General features: G+C 50.0%; 6 protein-coding genes across 6 annotated transcripts; 4 read left to right on the top strand and 2 right to left on the bottom strand.

Annotated features, from left to right (window-relative positions):
* The first annotated feature begins 146 nt into the window (after positions 1-146).
* On the top strand, positions 147-1,010 carry K444DRAFT_7943 (uncharacterized protein). The gene has a single exon (XM_024888723.1). The coding sequence runs from the start codon at positions 303-305 to the stop codon at positions 810-812; it is 510 nt and encodes a 169-aa protein (XP_024744088.1). The 5' UTR covers positions 147-302; the 3' UTR covers positions 813-1,010.
* Positions 1,011-1,208: 198 nt separating this feature from the next.
* On the top strand, positions 1,209-5,528 carry K444DRAFT_639213 (uncharacterized protein; the record flags this gene model as incomplete). Its single annotated transcript, XM_024884352.1, has 9 exons — positions 1,209-1,574; positions 1,635-1,751; positions 1,898-2,590; positions 2,726-3,623; positions 3,696-3,822; positions 3,868-3,920; positions 4,760-4,855; positions 4,912-5,105; positions 5,160-5,528. 9 exons carry the CDS (start codon positions 1,209-1,211, stop codon positions 5,526-5,528), a joined length of 2,913 nt encoding a protein of 970 aa, XP_024744089.1.
* Positions 5,288-6,072, bottom strand: K444DRAFT_8065 (uncharacterized protein). Its single transcript, XM_024888727.1, has 2 exons — positions 5,549-6,072; positions 5,288-5,499 (listed from the first exon to the last, which is right to left on the bottom strand). The coding sequence occupies exon 1, from the start codon at positions 6,001-6,003 to the stop codon at positions 5,551-5,553; it is 453 nt and encodes a 150-aa protein (XP_024744090.1). The 5' UTR covers positions 6,004-6,072; the 3' UTR covers positions 5,288-5,499; positions 5,549-5,550.
* Positions 6,073-6,526: 454 nt separating this feature from the next.
* On the bottom strand, positions 6,527-7,694 carry K444DRAFT_649234 (Gar1-domain-containing protein; the record flags this gene model as incomplete). The annotated part of the gene is made up of 4 exons (XM_024885556.1): positions 6,527-7,230; positions 7,285-7,385; positions 7,501-7,551; positions 7,601-7,694. 4 exons carry the CDS (start codon positions 7,692-7,694, stop codon positions 6,832-6,834), a joined length of 645 nt encoding a protein of 214 aa, XP_024744091.1. The 3' UTR covers positions 6,527-6,831.
* Positions 7,695-7,868: 174 nt separating this feature from the next.
* K444DRAFT_658291 (putative threonyl-tRNA synthetase, cytoplasmic) lies at positions 7,869-10,612 on the top strand. The gene is made up of 3 exons (XM_024886243.1): positions 7,869-8,071; positions 8,125-10,137; positions 10,188-10,612. The coding sequence occupies exons 1-3, from the start codon at positions 7,945-7,947 to the stop codon at positions 10,388-10,390; spliced, it is 2,343 nt and encodes a 780-aa protein (XP_024744092.1). The 5' UTR covers positions 7,869-7,944; the 3' UTR covers positions 10,391-10,612.
* Positions 10,613-11,694: 1,082 nt separating this feature from the next.
* On the top strand, positions 11,695-14,568 carry K444DRAFT_506770 (uncharacterized protein; the record flags this gene model as incomplete). Its single annotated transcript, XM_024873398.1, has 6 exons — positions 11,695-12,196; positions 12,246-12,733; positions 12,782-13,119; positions 13,187-13,396; positions 13,480-13,489; positions 13,576-14,568. Coding segments are annotated over 6 exons (2,541 nt in total), but the record flags the coding sequence as incomplete, so codon positions are not given.
* Between the last annotated feature and the right edge of the window lie 334 nt (positions 14,569-14,902).

The following is a 14,902-nucleotide window of genomic DNA, read 5'->3' on the forward strand; positions in this document are numbered from 1 at the left end:
AATCGCTTGCTGGAATAGAGTCTGACCAGCTGGAGGAGCTTGGGGCTGTGCCCAGAAGCAAGAGCAGGCTGCGCTGTTTTGCTACAGTACAGTATGAAATGGAATGGATATATATCGAATGCCGCTTTCCCACCCACTTCGAAAGCCATCGTCTCCGGACCGTTGTTCGTTGTTCGTCGTTCGCCGTCTTCACGAATCACTGTACGTCACCGTGGTGAAGCAAGCATCCGTCACTGCCTTGCCTGTGCCATCCCCACGGCATTCCCACAACACTCCTACAGTCCATACGTACTTACTTTCCCATGCTCAGTCAGCTTCCTCACCAGCACAGAAGTCTTCTTCCTCAGCCTCCGCCTCCGCCTCCGCCTCTGCCTCCACATGCTCGCAGCGATCTCTCGAAGTGCAGGGCTCGTGTTAATACTGCACGTGGTGCAGATCTTGCTCTCTTCCCGGTATTTGATCAGTATTTGCCTGTGGCGCCACTTGCTCCCACGCAGTTCTCCCACGCAGTTCTCCCACAATCAGTTCGGGCACACCTGAACCTACACCTTCGAGCTTCCTGGTTGGCCCGCCGCACCACCTTTGCTGCCAAGAGATACGAAAAGCATTGGAGCCCACTTGCGTTCTCCACGTCCTCGAACTTGGCCAAAGCTGGCTTACTGCCGCTGCCAACCTGCACCTGCGCCTCGACTCTCTCTACCTTCGCCTTCCAGCAAGCCGCCGATGATTCCTGCTTCAATCACCAACAATTGGAGAACGAAAGTCAAATGTTGACTCTTCGCTCTCTTTACGTTCGTTCCTTTCGCCGTTGACCTTTGCTGTGGCTCGTCGCCGGATACGCTCGCTCTGCCTTGGAAGGCATCCCTGGCCTGGCATATCGACTTTTAACATTCCCGTTATCGAAATCAAGGCACGCCGTCATCGCCTAAATCAATCACCGGCCCACTCGCGGCCAGCTCTATCAACAGGCTTGAAGAGCATTCGATGCCCCACTGTTCAGAAGCTGGCATCATATTCGAAGCTTCCCATCGAGTACCTGGCGCAGAGCATCCGCTTCTTTGCTCTTCAATTGGAGAAGGACCAGAAGTCGCGGATAACATTGGTCAACAACTAGGAGCAGATGCGAAGGTTTTGCTGTCGTACCAGGTTTGAAGCTTCTCAAGGCTTAGTCCTGAATTGGAAATTCTGACAATTTGCGTAGATGAATAATGGCACCCTCCTTTTTCAAAGATATTCGGCGAAGGTCGAGAGCAAGCTTCAAAACCGACGGAAGCGCGGATTCAAGCAACGGAACCAATGGCTCTGCCGCCAACACACAATCCTCGTCGACTTTGAACTCAACCTATGGAGGAAATACCCCACCTACACTGGCAACCTCGAGCTCCTCCCCCAACCTCCAGATCCTTGCCAACAACCAACCCACATTACCGCCAGCTCGGCCTACGATTTCGACTTCCTCCAGCAACAGATACAGTGTGTCGGGAATGTCTGGTTTAGGCTCGCCATCACAGAAATCATCTATTCCACCATCGCCCTATGCACCACGAATACTATCTATCTCGGACAACACTTGGGTAGGCCAATCGCTCCTGAATATATGCTCTGACAGGTGAACATGCGCTGAGGAGAGACAGGTTTATCAAAAAGTTATTTCGATATACGGAGTAATTGCTGATCCTGCGTCACTGGCTCTGGAAGGGAATTTGACTGTGAGCCGACTTGATGACGGTTTTCCACCAACATTCTGGCCTGTGAGTAATTCCCATGATTATCCCCGCTCAATTGATGAACCATTCCGAGCGTGAGAAGGCTCTAAAGGAGGGGGACGTAGAAATTCCAGTAGGAGATATGGCGTAGTCGAAGGCTTGTAATAGTTGATTGAGACTGACCAAACAAGGTTTCGGAATCCCATTTCAAGGCCCTGATATTTCTCTTACCAGGCCCAAACAAACTTCGGTTCGATTTCTCCTCACCTAAGCTTGCAAACAGCAATACTTCAAATCCCATACACTCTTCATACCTCACTATTCACATGATGCCCCCGCTCGAGAGTCCACCTTTGCAGCTGGTCATTCTACTGGGTAAAGATTCGCCGGGCACGTTCGATGCCGTTCCTGCGAGGACTGAGAAGGAAGGGAATGGCCTTGAGACTGCAATTAGAAAGTTCAGAATGGCAGCCTATCTCTGGCAAGCCTTCACCGCTGAACAGATGTTCCGCAACAAGCTCGGAAGGAGAGTCTTTAGGATGGAAGAGGAATGGGTCACGGGTACTTCGAACTATCGAGATCGCGAGACAGGGACTATGCGGAGCGAGGCCAAAATCCACATCGTCCGGAGCTCCAAAACCGTCGCGGAGCTTCGTGACCCCGACCTTGCTCAACAAAACCCAACGGCTAAACGATCTGGCGATCTGTTTGGTATTGCCTCAGAAGCGGTTCGAGACTATTTCAAACCTCTTCCCGGCCAAAAGCAGTACGTGTCTGTGCTGCTATTGGATGCGCACTGGGATAATCAGACAAAGCTAATCACTGGGCATGCCGCCTTGGGCGGTGGCGGAGGCGAAATCCAACTTGCCATCTTTGGTTCCCAGGTAAGCAAATTTTGCATCTTCTCTGTCCTTGATCGTGTTAGAGGCGCTACCCAATTCAGACGCTTCCCTTGGAAGATACCTGCAACCAATGACAGATTTCCTCAGTAAGCCAAAACTGACTTCATGACTCTCCAGGCTCTACAGAGTTATCCATCCTCTATCGAGGAGATTGTTCCAGCATTCTCCGATTGTACGCCAACGGACACAAACTATGTCGCCAATGATTGTAACGAATCTGGCAGTAGTTGGGAAGCTGCAAATATTGGCATTGGCGCGCACCTGCACGAGACTGGCCATTTATTTGGTTGCCCCCACGAAGAAAGTGGAATAATGCTCCGGGACTATGTCACACTCAATCGGTCGTTTACCATTCGAGAACCATACTCAACGCGTACAAAGTCGAAAGGTGGCTTGGTGTTGCCAAAAGATGAGTGTGCCTGGCATCGTCTTGATGTGCTCCGATTTAAAGGGCATCCCTGCTTTACTTTGCCAACAGATCCACCCCGGAACAGCGATGAATCAGTCCAGGTTTGGCCGGTAGACAATGGCAATGTCATTGTCACTGCTCCTTCGGGCGTCGCCTACCTCGAGATCGTTCCGGGAGGCGACGACGTGTGCAAATATTGGCAAGAGTTCGGTGACGGAAATGGCAACGGTCCTATCCAAAAACAAATCATCTTGACGGAACAGGAATTGAGGAGTCGATTGTCCGACGACAAAAAGAAGCTGAAGCTGAAGCTGAGCATTAAATCGATCGCTGGTGGAAGCCATGAAGTTGAAGATTTTGGACTACTCTCGTCCAAAGCTTCAAGAGTGAAGCTTCCCAATGGCCAGCTCGCTTTCCGAAGTAGCAGATTGGGCCTCTCGAAAATGGATGGTTCCCGCCCTGAAGAAGTCATTTTCGACAGTGCAGTGCGGCAAACAAAATTGCTCACGCAAGTGCGAGTCTACCATGGATTTGCGTTTGATGGAATCGAATTCATCTACGAAGATTCGACCTCTCAGCTTTTTGGGAAGAGGGGAGGCGAACCGGGTGGAAGCGAGTTTAATCTGGGTACGCGCCTTGGCCCGAGACTTTGCGAGTTTTGCTGACTTTTCCTCTTAGATACCCGACGAGGTGAGGTCATTACTGGATTCTACGTCCGAAGCGGATTTTGGATTGATGGGATTGCCATCATGACCAGTCTGGGTAGGAAGTCGGCCGTGTTTGGGAATGCCAGTGGTGGTTCTGGGTGAGTTGCTAAACCACGAATTTTGAGCCGTCCTAACATTCCTAGAAATACTTTGATACCCCCGAGAGGATATAGCATTGCAGGCGTTACTGGATCATGTGCGGATTGGGTAGATGGATTTGGCATTCTTATTACTCGATGAACGCCCTGGTACTGGCTACGACGATAATGATTGAGGCATTCTGCATTTGAGCAGAGACACACGATATAAGAAGGGTAATTGTATAATGAGGCATTGGGCCAGTATAATTTGAGGAATGTGTGGCTCTTCCTGGGGTTAATCTGCTCGGTAAGGCGTTCACTCGGGGGCTTCAAATCTGCGCGGGGCGAGCACCAGTACATGCACCACGCAATTGGACCAGGAGTATATAAAAGATTCACGAGTCTCCCATTCAGGAGCAGTAATTGTTTAAATTCACGTATAGAACTTTGAGAGTAGCTCTGTGCTTGGAAGTCTGTGTGAACAGTAGGGCATTGGTGGATTCCTCCTTCAATTGTGTCAAAGAATGAACTGGCCCTCGATGCTTGACTTCCAGCACCAGCGTGCCTTAGAAACCAGGATAAGAGGATCACGTGGAACCCGAGCTCTCCCAGCGCATCTCCCCATGGGCGTTTGTCACAGCCAATGAGGAGGTCTCCACCGGGAGGACTTGCCGGACTTCGTGTGGCTGTGCAAGCTCTGCGCGACGTCACGGAAAGGCAAAAAGCAAGGACTGCTGGAACCCCAAGCTTCCCCCCCTCAACAACAACCCTTCCAAAGTTAAATCCCCTCCAAACCCCAGAGGCAGCCTTCACCCATTGCGAGCAGAACAACAGCATAATGTCCAAACGAACAAGCGCCAATGCCTCAAATGGCTCGGCGAAGGAGTTGACCGTCGGTGAGCCTGGTATGTACCTGTCGCAGGAGCTTCAGAGCGCCGTGTTTGACCTTTTGCAGCTATCGACAAGCAGAAGAAGCTGCTCACTGATGACAACACTCATTTCTCCATGATAAAAATGCTCCACCTAGCTGATCTTATTACGGAGTTGAATGGTACTTCACCCTATTCTATGCCCCCTCTATTTTCACAGACTAATGCACCCGTCCAGGCTTCTGCGGAGTTATGTCTATCTTCTCTTCTATGCGATACTGCCTTGGGCCTCCCTCTGCACATGCAAATCTCTGGGCGGCATTGGCATTCATGCCCTTTGGGTTATTCTTCGATTTCATGGATGGCAAGGTTGCACGATGGAGGAAGAAGAGCAGTTTGATGGGGCAGGAGCTTGATTCCTTGGCAGATCTGGTAAACTATATCCCCTGCGACACTTGGAAGTAATTCGACTAAAATATCAAATAGGTGTCTTTTGGTCTCTCGCCCGCCGCAGCAGCATTCGCCATTGGCCTTCGCACTCCAGCCGACCACTTCTTCCTCACGTTCTTTGTTCTTTGTGGCCTCACTCGCCTTGCACGCTTCAATATCACTGTTGCGAATGTACCCAAAGATGATACGGGAAAGAGCAAATATTTTGAAGGCACTCCAATCCCTACCTCGTTGTCGATTGCAGCGTTGATGGCATACTGGGTCAGCCAGGGTTGGATCCTGGAAGATATTCCCATGGGAACTTGGGCAACAGGGACCACCTTTGAGTTCCATCCTGTGGTCGGACTATTCGTTCTCAGTGGATGTTTGATGACAAGTAAGACGCTCCATGTTCCAAAGCCATAGCGATCATGACCATCAGTTACGATTATGGGGAAAAGCGGTGATTCCAAGGTGATAAATGCATGGGCGAAGGGAAAAGGAATGGGTTATGCGGGATTTTCCTTCTCTGATGATGTGATGCCTCTCTGTCCACGATTTTAGGCAGATGCGCAAGTGGGATGAAAGAAAGTCTCCCTTCAACTGCCTGGTGTCTTTTAATCTTGATGACTTGAAATTCGACAAAGCGCCAAGAAGTTTGAAATATCCGTTTCACAGGCCCATTCTCCAAGCAGAACAGCAAAGTAACCAGCTGGAAGAAGAGGGAAAGTTGCCGTGACGGCAGATCACGAAGAGCTTGAGGATGATTTACGTTCCTTAATATCCGCGAGAGTCTGCATCGAAGCCCGAGTTTACTTTGCAGGTGTTTCATGCGTTGGGGTCTCGAGTTTGATTTGATGTCTGTCCCTCGACCCCAAGCTTTCGCAAGGCATCTCCTCATCCATGTTCGACACCACTACTTCGAAGTCTTATACTTCAATTGAATCTCCCTTCCCACCTCTACTCTATTTCGTTCTACTTTGCAGCCACAAGCCACTACCTGAGCATAGCAGAAGTTACACGTTGAGAGACTAATCACCCCAGGGATAACCAATGCATCGCTTTAAGCATACCCCTCCCCCACAAATGAATCTCTCCTAAGTTTCAGAAGCCCAATGAGTATGCTGGAAGAGCATCTCGGATGGAGAAGTGTATAACACTATCCCAAACCACTTACACTTGAAGGTGTAGAGAAATTTTTGATCGAATGAATCAATTTAATTGTGATTAATTTGGCCTTTTTGAGTACGAAGCCGCCGCCGCTCGATTTCTTTCAAAAAGCCTTCCTCGGAGAGCCGCACGTTCGACATATTTGCTTTGAACTAAGGGGAAACGTTGACAGGGACAATAGATTTCTATCAAGCCTCAGCCTGTCTGAGATCGCATATATATTCTGAATACATATCACATGAAATGAGTTCATTGGACAAAGTAATATGTCAAATTGACCAATTGCAATTCTCATGCCTTCTGATTCAAGTCTCAATTTGTGTCGATCCACTGGCGGAACAATCGTCAGGAGCCTACTGGACATTGCAGAATCACCGTCGCCGATTATAGACGGAAGGTGGACATGGATTTTGCACTGATCAGGATAAAACCCCGAATCTGGCCCAAATTTTGATTCGATTTCCAGCAGCCAACCCCTGGCAACTTAAACACCTGATACGCAAGCCGAAAACGCCGAGATATCTACACAAGGAAGATGCAGCACTCCAGTTATAGGTGATCAACCACGTCCCCGTGTGAATCCACCCCTCGCACCGCCTCTTCCCCGCGGTGGGAAGCCAGTGCTTCCACCTCTCGAGAAGCCCCCACCACCACGGCCCCCTCTTCCGCCAGCACTGAAACCACCCCTGCCTCTGGGTGCTCCTCGTGAGCCTCCTCGTCCACCTCTCATGGGTCCGCCTCTACCCCCTCTCGCGCCTCCTGCTCGCTTTGGCTTTGGTGCTCCTGGAGGTGGCTTGGGTCTCGGTAAGAACTTTTCTAAAGGAAGTAACTTGTCGCCGCCAATGTAGAACTTGTCTCCTGCCTTAAATGAGGTTGCCTGGATACCTTCTGATGGCTTAACTGAGAAGAACACCTGATTAATCGGACCGAGGATTTCGTCGACCTTGCCAATGGCAGTCTAAAATGCATCAGTGCCGGTAGAAACTTGTACTGGAACTGGGGCTTTTCTCACCTTGTTTTGGAGGTAGATGGGAGCATTGAAGTATGGGATCTTCGTGTTGATCGACTCGCAGATGATTTCTCCTTCGCATGCGTGAAGGAAGGTCCCCATTTCTAGCAGCGCCTGTTAGTCTTTTGCATGACGTTTAAGGGAATGAAGAAAGTGCAAGGGAACAAGCAGCCCCATTATCTTTGCAAGAGAAATTGCCTAACGGGAAAGAAATCTTACCAAGAACATCGGCTGGAGGTCCGTTGTCTCTTTGCTGGAATCCACCTCGTCCTGCCCATCAATCAGTAATTGTTCTGCGGTGGGCTTTCACATTGCTGACCTCCACGAGTTCCAAATCCCCCGCCGCCTCTGCCTCCACCCCCTCCAAAATTTGCGCCGGTGCCGCGACCGCGTGGTGCTCCCCGGAATGACATTGTTGGTAGTTGTGATGTGACTGTTCGATTTTTCAGAAATCGCAGTGAAGCTCTTTGAAATTTCTCGGGCTAGTTTTGCGGTGCAAATTCCAACCAATCACCGGAGGCGAGGCCAACCCCTCGCTTGGGCACAGCTTAATGTGACACGAAGGAAGACTCACCAAAGACTCACACCGCGAATTAAAAAAAGCTGCTCGGGTGCTCGAGTCAGAGAAATTGAGCACAACAACAACGAGGACCACTTCCAGCCATGGAGAAAGCACACAAAGCAGTCGATGCCGTCGTCGATGGCGTAAAGAAAGTAGCCATTGGCAATGAAAAGAAGGCAAAGGCAAAGAAGGAAAAAGGAGGGGATGGCGGGGCAGAGGGGCCTCTTGGTAGGAGTTTCCGAACTCAATTCTACCACCATGCTAACAAGTTTGGCATCTAGAGATGAAGCCCGCCCCTCAATTCCTCGACACTCGTCTTAAATTATTCGAGAAATTGAAGGCGAAGTTCGACGCGGAAATTGCTGCGAAACCTCGAGAAGCCATCACTATCACTTTGGCAGATGGATCAGTCAAAGCCGGCACATCGTGGGAGACGACACCCGCGGATATTGCCAAGGGTATATCGAACAGTCTATTCAAGCGTACGGTTGTGGCGAAGCTGAATGGAGATCCCGGACAACTGTGGGACCTAGAGAGACCATTGGAGGCCAGTTGTAAGCTGGAGTTACTGTCTTTCGACGATGAGTTGGGCAAGAAGGTTTTCTGGCACTCGAGTGCGCACATACTTGGTGAAGCTTCTGAACGACGATTCGGGTGCAGCCTGTGCATTGGACCTCCAATTGAGAGTGGTTTCTACTACGAGATGGCTTTGCCAGAAGGAGCCCCTGTTCATGAATCGGATTGGAAGCCATTGGAGACATTGGTCAGTCAAATTGTGAAGGAAAAGCAACCCTTCGAACGTCTCGTTCTCTCAAAAGAAGACCTGCTTGAGATGTTCTCGTACAACAAGTACAAGCAACACATCATCAAAGACAAGATCAAGGACGGAGAGTTCACCACGGTTTACCGGAACGGACCTCTTATCGATCTCTGCCGTGGCCCTCATGTTCCGAATACTGGCAGAATCGAGTCATTTGCAATCATGAAAAACTCAGCATCGTATTTCTTGGGCGACAAGGACAACGACTCTCTTCAGCGAATCTATGGCGTGTCATTCCCCGACAAGAAGCAAATGACGGAGCACAAAAAGTTTTTGGAAGAAGCAGCAAAGCGAGACCACCGTAAAATTGGCAAGGACCAAGAGCTATTCTTCTTCCATGAACTGTCGCCTGGATCAGCGATGTGGTTACCCCACGGAATGCGAATATACAACACACTCATGCAATTCATCAAGGATGAGTACTGGAAGCGTGGCTTCAACGAGGTCCTCTCTCCAAACATGTATAATTCCACATTATGGAAGACGTCTGGTCATTGGGACTACTACAAGGACGACATGTTCACCTTTGCGGTTGACAAGGAGACATTCGCGCTGAAGCCAATGAATTGTCCAGGGCATTGTCTCATGTTCGATCACCGTGAGAGAAGCCACCGGGAGTTGCCTTGGCGAGTTGCAGACTTTGGTGTGCTCCATCGTAATGAAGCTTCTGGAGCGTTGTCAGGTCTTACGCGAGTCCGAAGATTTCAACAGGACGACGCCCATATCTTCTGCCGAGAAGACCAAATCAAGGACGAGATCACGGGTGCATTCGACTTCCTGAATAGAGTATATGGTCTATTTGGATTTACATTCAAGATGAAGCTCTCCACGAGACCAGATCCCTATATGGGCAAGCGAGAAGTGTGGGACATGGCAGAGGAAAAACTTCGTTCTGCATTGGATGAATTCATCCCCGGAGGTTGGGAACTTAACGAGGGCGATGGAGCTTTCTACGGACCGAAAATCGATATTACCATCATGGATGTTCTAAGACGGGAATGGCAGACGGCTACGATCCAATTGGACTTTCAGCTTCCTCAAAACTTTGGTCTTGAATACATGACGTCTGAAGTGGTCGTCAAGCTGAAAGAGGATGGAGAGAAAGTTGTGAAGCCGAAGGTTGAGGAGCCCAAGAAGGCCGTAGAGGTTGTGGGCCCAAATGTGAAGAAGGAGAGAGTCATCAAGCCCCTCACACCAGGCTGTGCACGTCCTGTCATGATCCATCGAGCCATTGCAGGCAGCATTGAGCGTTTCACGGGTATTTTGATAGAACACTACGGGGGCAAGTGGCCATTCTGGCTGAGTCCTCGACAAATTTTGGTGATCCCAGTTGGAGTTGGATTTTATGACTATGCAAAGGAGGTCCAGAGCATTTTCAAGGATCAGCGTATGTATGTTGATGTCGACCTCAGCGGCAACACTCTTCAAAAGAAGATCCGCACGGGGCAGTTGGCTCAATATAACTTCATTTTCGGTAAGCCATGTCAAGAATCTTATTATTTTCTGTGCTAAACATCTATGTAGTCGTCGGCGACCAAGAGATGAATGGAAGAGAAGTCAACGTTCGGAACCGTGATGATACTTCGAGCCAAGACCGTGGAAAGCCAGTGCCATTGCAGGAAGCTATCACGAAGCTCGTGGCACTTCGGGACGAGCGGAGATCAGATAATCCCTTTCCGGGAGATGCGAAGGTGGAGAAAGAGAAAGAAGCCAAAGCTAAGGCTTAGGTTGAGGGATTTTGCTTACGACCTGGGGGGGGGGTTGCTGGATGGGCAGAGCTGTGTTATTGTATGAGGTGACTTTTTTTTCTTTCTTCCAAAGTTGTGATGCAGTTAGATACTGTACCAAGACTTGCATGGAGAAGAAACGAGTTGCGTGGCGTAGTGGAGATGAATGAATGAATGAATAATGTTGATTTTTGACCAATGATGTTGGGCCATGCATCGCCTACCTGATTTTAGGGTCCTGGATCCTGGGTCCTCGGTCCACCCGTTGATTTGAGAGGAGGGGAGAGTGTGGGCGGTGGGTTGGAGTTGCGGGAGATCCGCAGGCTACTGAATGAAAGCGAATCAACAGCGGGCTGACGTAACAGCGCTCTCATTCCACGAGTATGGAGTGGCGTCGTCTCCAGAGCAGAAAATAGGCAGTGAAGTGCAGTGGAGATGAAGATGGTCAGAAGAGCGCGCCAAAAGGATGGATGGATTTGCGGATCGTGATCAGCTGGCCGCTTGTCCCCCAGATTGTCCTGGCCGCCTTGGTACAACAGTAGGCGGCGGCTCCATTCGCAAATCCAGTCTCCAGTCCTCAGCCTTCAGCCTTCGGTCTTCACTCCTGCTGGGAGTCTGGGCTGCATTTGTACTGCGCCGGGGCGGGCTCTGATCTGTCTGTTTCTGAGGGGCATCACGGTTGCATGGCCCGGATGGCCGGACAGGCACCGCAAGCAAGAGCAGTGGCCACCTGAAAGACTCAAGACTCAAGAGACGTTTGGAATCCGGAATAATATGCAGTTGTGAGCGTAAGCAGGCTATGTGCAGCAGCCAAAGCACCGACGGCAGCGCCTTGCCTCATCCGTGGCTGGGGTAGCGGGCGACGTCATCAAGAGCAACGCCAACCGAGACACGAGCTAAGTACACAACACTCCTCTCCCATTCCTGGCCCTTTCCATTGCCCTTCCCTTCGCATTGATCCTTGGCCACAGCCAGCTGCCTTCTCTTCACCGTTCCCAGAATATTCCTTCGAAGCCGCTCTGGCTTTGGCTGTCGCTGCTCGGACCAGCATTGTTCTTTGCCCCTGTGGTAGTCTCAGCATCAAGCACCGAAGATTGCTTCGTCTGATCAGAGAAGTCCAGACTTGAACCCCCAAACCCATAGCTGCGCCAATCGGCTCGGGCTCCGCCTCCGCCTGAGGTAAGGTCCTGCCCAAATGGCAATTGCTAAACTTCTTTCTCCATCATGGAGCTGTCTGTTAACGTGTTGAAACGAATCTAGTTCGAGGCCGACTTCCTAAGACACTACGTCAGACAAACACCACAATGGCGTCCCTTAATGCAAACTCCACCATCCCTCCTCCTTCCCTGCAATACCTCGAAAGAGGTTACGGAGCGAGCAGTACTCGATCGAATCTGCTGCCTGCCACTGCGGCAACAGATTTTGGATCCGGCTCAACACCAGGCAACCCCATAGACACATCACCGCTGGCACAATCCGCCGCACACAACGGTCGCTTTAACGAGGAGTGGGACGCAAGCCAGCGGGGCAGTTCGATCATCGACGGTCCAATGCAGCGGTCCAACTCTGTCATGTCGCAGGGCGACACCCTGATCCCGTCGAGGGGAGGAACTCTAAAGAAGAAGGCCTCCCTGCGAAGAACAGGCTCCTTGAAGAGAACCTCGAGTCGCCGAAGCTCGAGAGCTGGGAGTGTTCGAAGCCTGGTCCTCCAAGCTCCGGGAGACATAGATGAAATGCATAGTGCATTCTTCTCTCCCGTACCTACCAGCGGCAATCCGACGGAAATCCTAGCAAATAGATTCCAAGGTATTTAGTGTCCTATCGACCCAGTATAATACTGATACCTTGTCAATAGCTTGGCGCAAAGTCCTCAAGGATCTCATTACATATTTCCGAGAGATTCAAGCGAGCTATGATCATAGATCAAAGACCCTCTTAAAGATTTCAAATGTCATCAACAACACCTCTGCACCGCCCATATTCCTCCAATCCAGCGGCCTTGATGATGCTGTACAGGTTCTACGCACTTACCACAAGTCTTCCGTCATGGAGGCCAACAAGTCGAAAGAAATTGAGAATGATGTCATTCTGGCCCTTACTGGACTGCGAAGTGATCTAAATCAGAAGATCAAGGAGATCAAGAACCTCTCTGGTGATTTCAAGAACTCGGTGGAGAAGGAAATCGAGAATACGCGCAGAGCCGTGAATGATCTGCAAGAAGCATTGGGACAGTCTGATGTTGACACCGCCCAGATGACTGGAAAGAAGGACCCATATCTGCTTAAGCTTGCTGTGGATCGCCAAGTTGAGAAGCAGATCGACGAAGAGAACTATTTACACCAAGTAGGCGTGCTTACCTTTAGCCATAGAATTTTCACTAACTTTGAATAGGCGTATCTCAATCTCGAGGCCTCTGGGCGAGAACTTGAGGCTATCGTCGTTGGCGAAATCCAGAAATCTTACAATGCTTACGCTGGTATATTAAAGCGTGAAGCAGATGCGGCTTATTCTACCATGGAAGAGCTGCGTACTGGTCCTATTGCTATGCCAAAGGACCATGAATGGAATGCCTTCATTAAGAATGACGAGCACTTTGTGGATCCAGGTATACCTGTCCGAGAAGCTCAGAATATTCATTACCCAGGCAGGGATAATGAGCTTGCACAGGAGGTACGAGCGGGTCTCCTGGAACGGAAGAGCAAATATCTCAAGTCGTATACAGCTGGTTGGTAAGCTGTTACCTCCCACCTTAGCGCTTTCTTTCCCCGAACAGCGTGCAATATTAACAATCTGCAGGTATGTACTTTCGCCAACTCATCTCCATGAGTTCAAGTCTGCGGATAAGACCGGAGCTCCTATTATGTCTCTGTACCTGCCTGAACAAAAGCTGGGGTCTCATTCCAGCGAGGGCTCTTCTTCGAACAAATTCATGCTAAAAGGTCGTCAAACCGGATCTATGCACCGCGGCCATTCCTGGGTGTTCAGAGCCGAGTCATATGACACAATGTAGGTATCCCTTACTCATTCTGAACTATGTTTATTCTCTCAACAAATTGTAATAGGCTTTTGCTGATTTGCTCGTTGCTTAGGAGCGCTTGGGTAAGCTTACTCGTTCTCCCCACTCATCGAGTTGGAAATTGCAATGGGATCCCTAGTCTTAAAATAAAGCTAACCTACATGAAAAGTATGATGATATCAAGATATTGACATCGCAGTCCCCTCAAGACAGACAAAATTTTGTTCGCCAGCATGCTCGCAGTATCAGTGGAAACTCGCAGAAGGCTGGCTCGATAAGCTCTGATGGGATTATGGACGAAGAGGATGAGGAGCCATTTTCTGCTACCAACTCAGCTGTTGTGGCCCCGGGACCAAAGCCAGACGAGCCAAAACGTCCCCAGCCAGGTGGGCGATTTCCTTCTCAACTGTCCATCGACACGTTGTCACAAAGAGGCTTACAAGCTCCTCTCTCGCCATCTAGTGGAAGTTCCGGTTTCGGAGATGTCCAAGATCGCAATGTAGTTGCTGCTGCTAGCTCTTTGCCCGGTAGTGGAGTAGGAAACCATTATGGAGCCGATCCATCATCCCCTACACATGCTGCTTTGGTCAACCGACAAGCCGAGGAAGACGGCATCAATCCTTACACATCTCAACCAATACATAACGCCGCCCAGAATCACACTTCAAACGTACCAGCCGTTGGTGGTCTTGCTATCGCTGGGGTTGGAGCTGCTGCAGGAGTTGCAGGCTCAGAAGCATACCGCCATCACGAGGATGAAAAAGCTGCGGAAATGTACCGACAGGAACAAGAACAACAAGCGGCTCTCGAATCATCAGCTGTTGCTGCACCGGATACCTACGAGCACGAATCCGAACGAAAGGCAGCACATGAGGCCGTCATATTTGCAGCTCCAGATGTCCCTATCACATCTTCGAATTTCATATCTGGCGGACGTAGTCAAGGAGATGTCAGCAGTGTCGGCACTGATTTGACGAAGGGGGCGTTCCTGGAGCAGGCTCCAAACGGACCCAAAATCACAGCAAACCCGTCGGAGGCTGTGCTCAGACCTTTGACTGAGGACACCCGACCAAGTCTGGCTGCGGGGCAGAATCACCAAAGTGTGAAGAGCATCAGTCAATTGCACGTCCCAGGCGAGTTTCCAAGGACCAATACGGAGTCCGGAGAGGCAACAAGTGTCCTTCCAGCATAGATAGACCGTTTTTGGGGGGCAGTCGTACATAGCTGTAAAATAGTTCTAGGGTGGGTTGGGCTAGCGATTTTGGAAGACGGCCCGGAAGACGGAGTCCAAGGTATATAAGAATTGATGATATTTTACTTTCTTTTAAACGAATGGAATTAATAATACCGATACTATCTCCCATGCCCTCGATGCCCTCTTTGTTGATTTCGAGCTACTTTCACAAGATCACTACCAAAGCATAAGCATCATCTCTTCTGGTTGAAGTCCTCTTCGAAGATAGTTCAGACTGCAGTCCTGTCGAATCCTAGACCAC

Source organism: Hyaloscypha bicolor (assembly GCF_002865645.1).
Source record: "Hyaloscypha bicolor E unplaced genomic scaffold K444scaffold_10, whole genome shotgun sequence".
NCBI classification, from domain to species: domain Eukaryota; kingdom Fungi; phylum Ascomycota; class Leotiomycetes; order Helotiales; family Hyaloscyphaceae; genus Hyaloscypha; species Hyaloscypha bicolor.

Excerpts from the sequence above, each read along its gene's own strand:
- K444DRAFT_658291 (XM_024886243.1), top strand. The coding sequence starts at position 7,945 with ATGGAGAAAGCACACAAAGCAGTCGATGCCGTCGTCGATGGCGTAAAG. Across the intron at positions 8,072-8,124 it reads CGGGGCAGAGGGGCCTCTTG|AGATGAAGCCCGCCCCTCAA; the intron begins GTAGGAGTTTCC and ends TTTGGCATCTAG. Across the intron at positions 10,138-10,187 it reads TCAATATAACTTCATTTTCG|TCGTCGGCGACCAAGAGATG; the intron begins GTAAGCCATGTC and ends ACATCTATGTAG.
- K444DRAFT_7943 (XM_024888723.1), top strand. The coding sequence starts at position 303 with ATGCTCAGTCAGCTTCCTCACCAGCACAGAAGTCTTCTTCCTCAGCCT.
- K444DRAFT_8065 (XM_024888727.1), bottom strand. The coding sequence starts at position 6,003 with ATGAGGAGATGCCTTGCGAAAGCTTGGGGTCGAGGGACAGACATCAAA.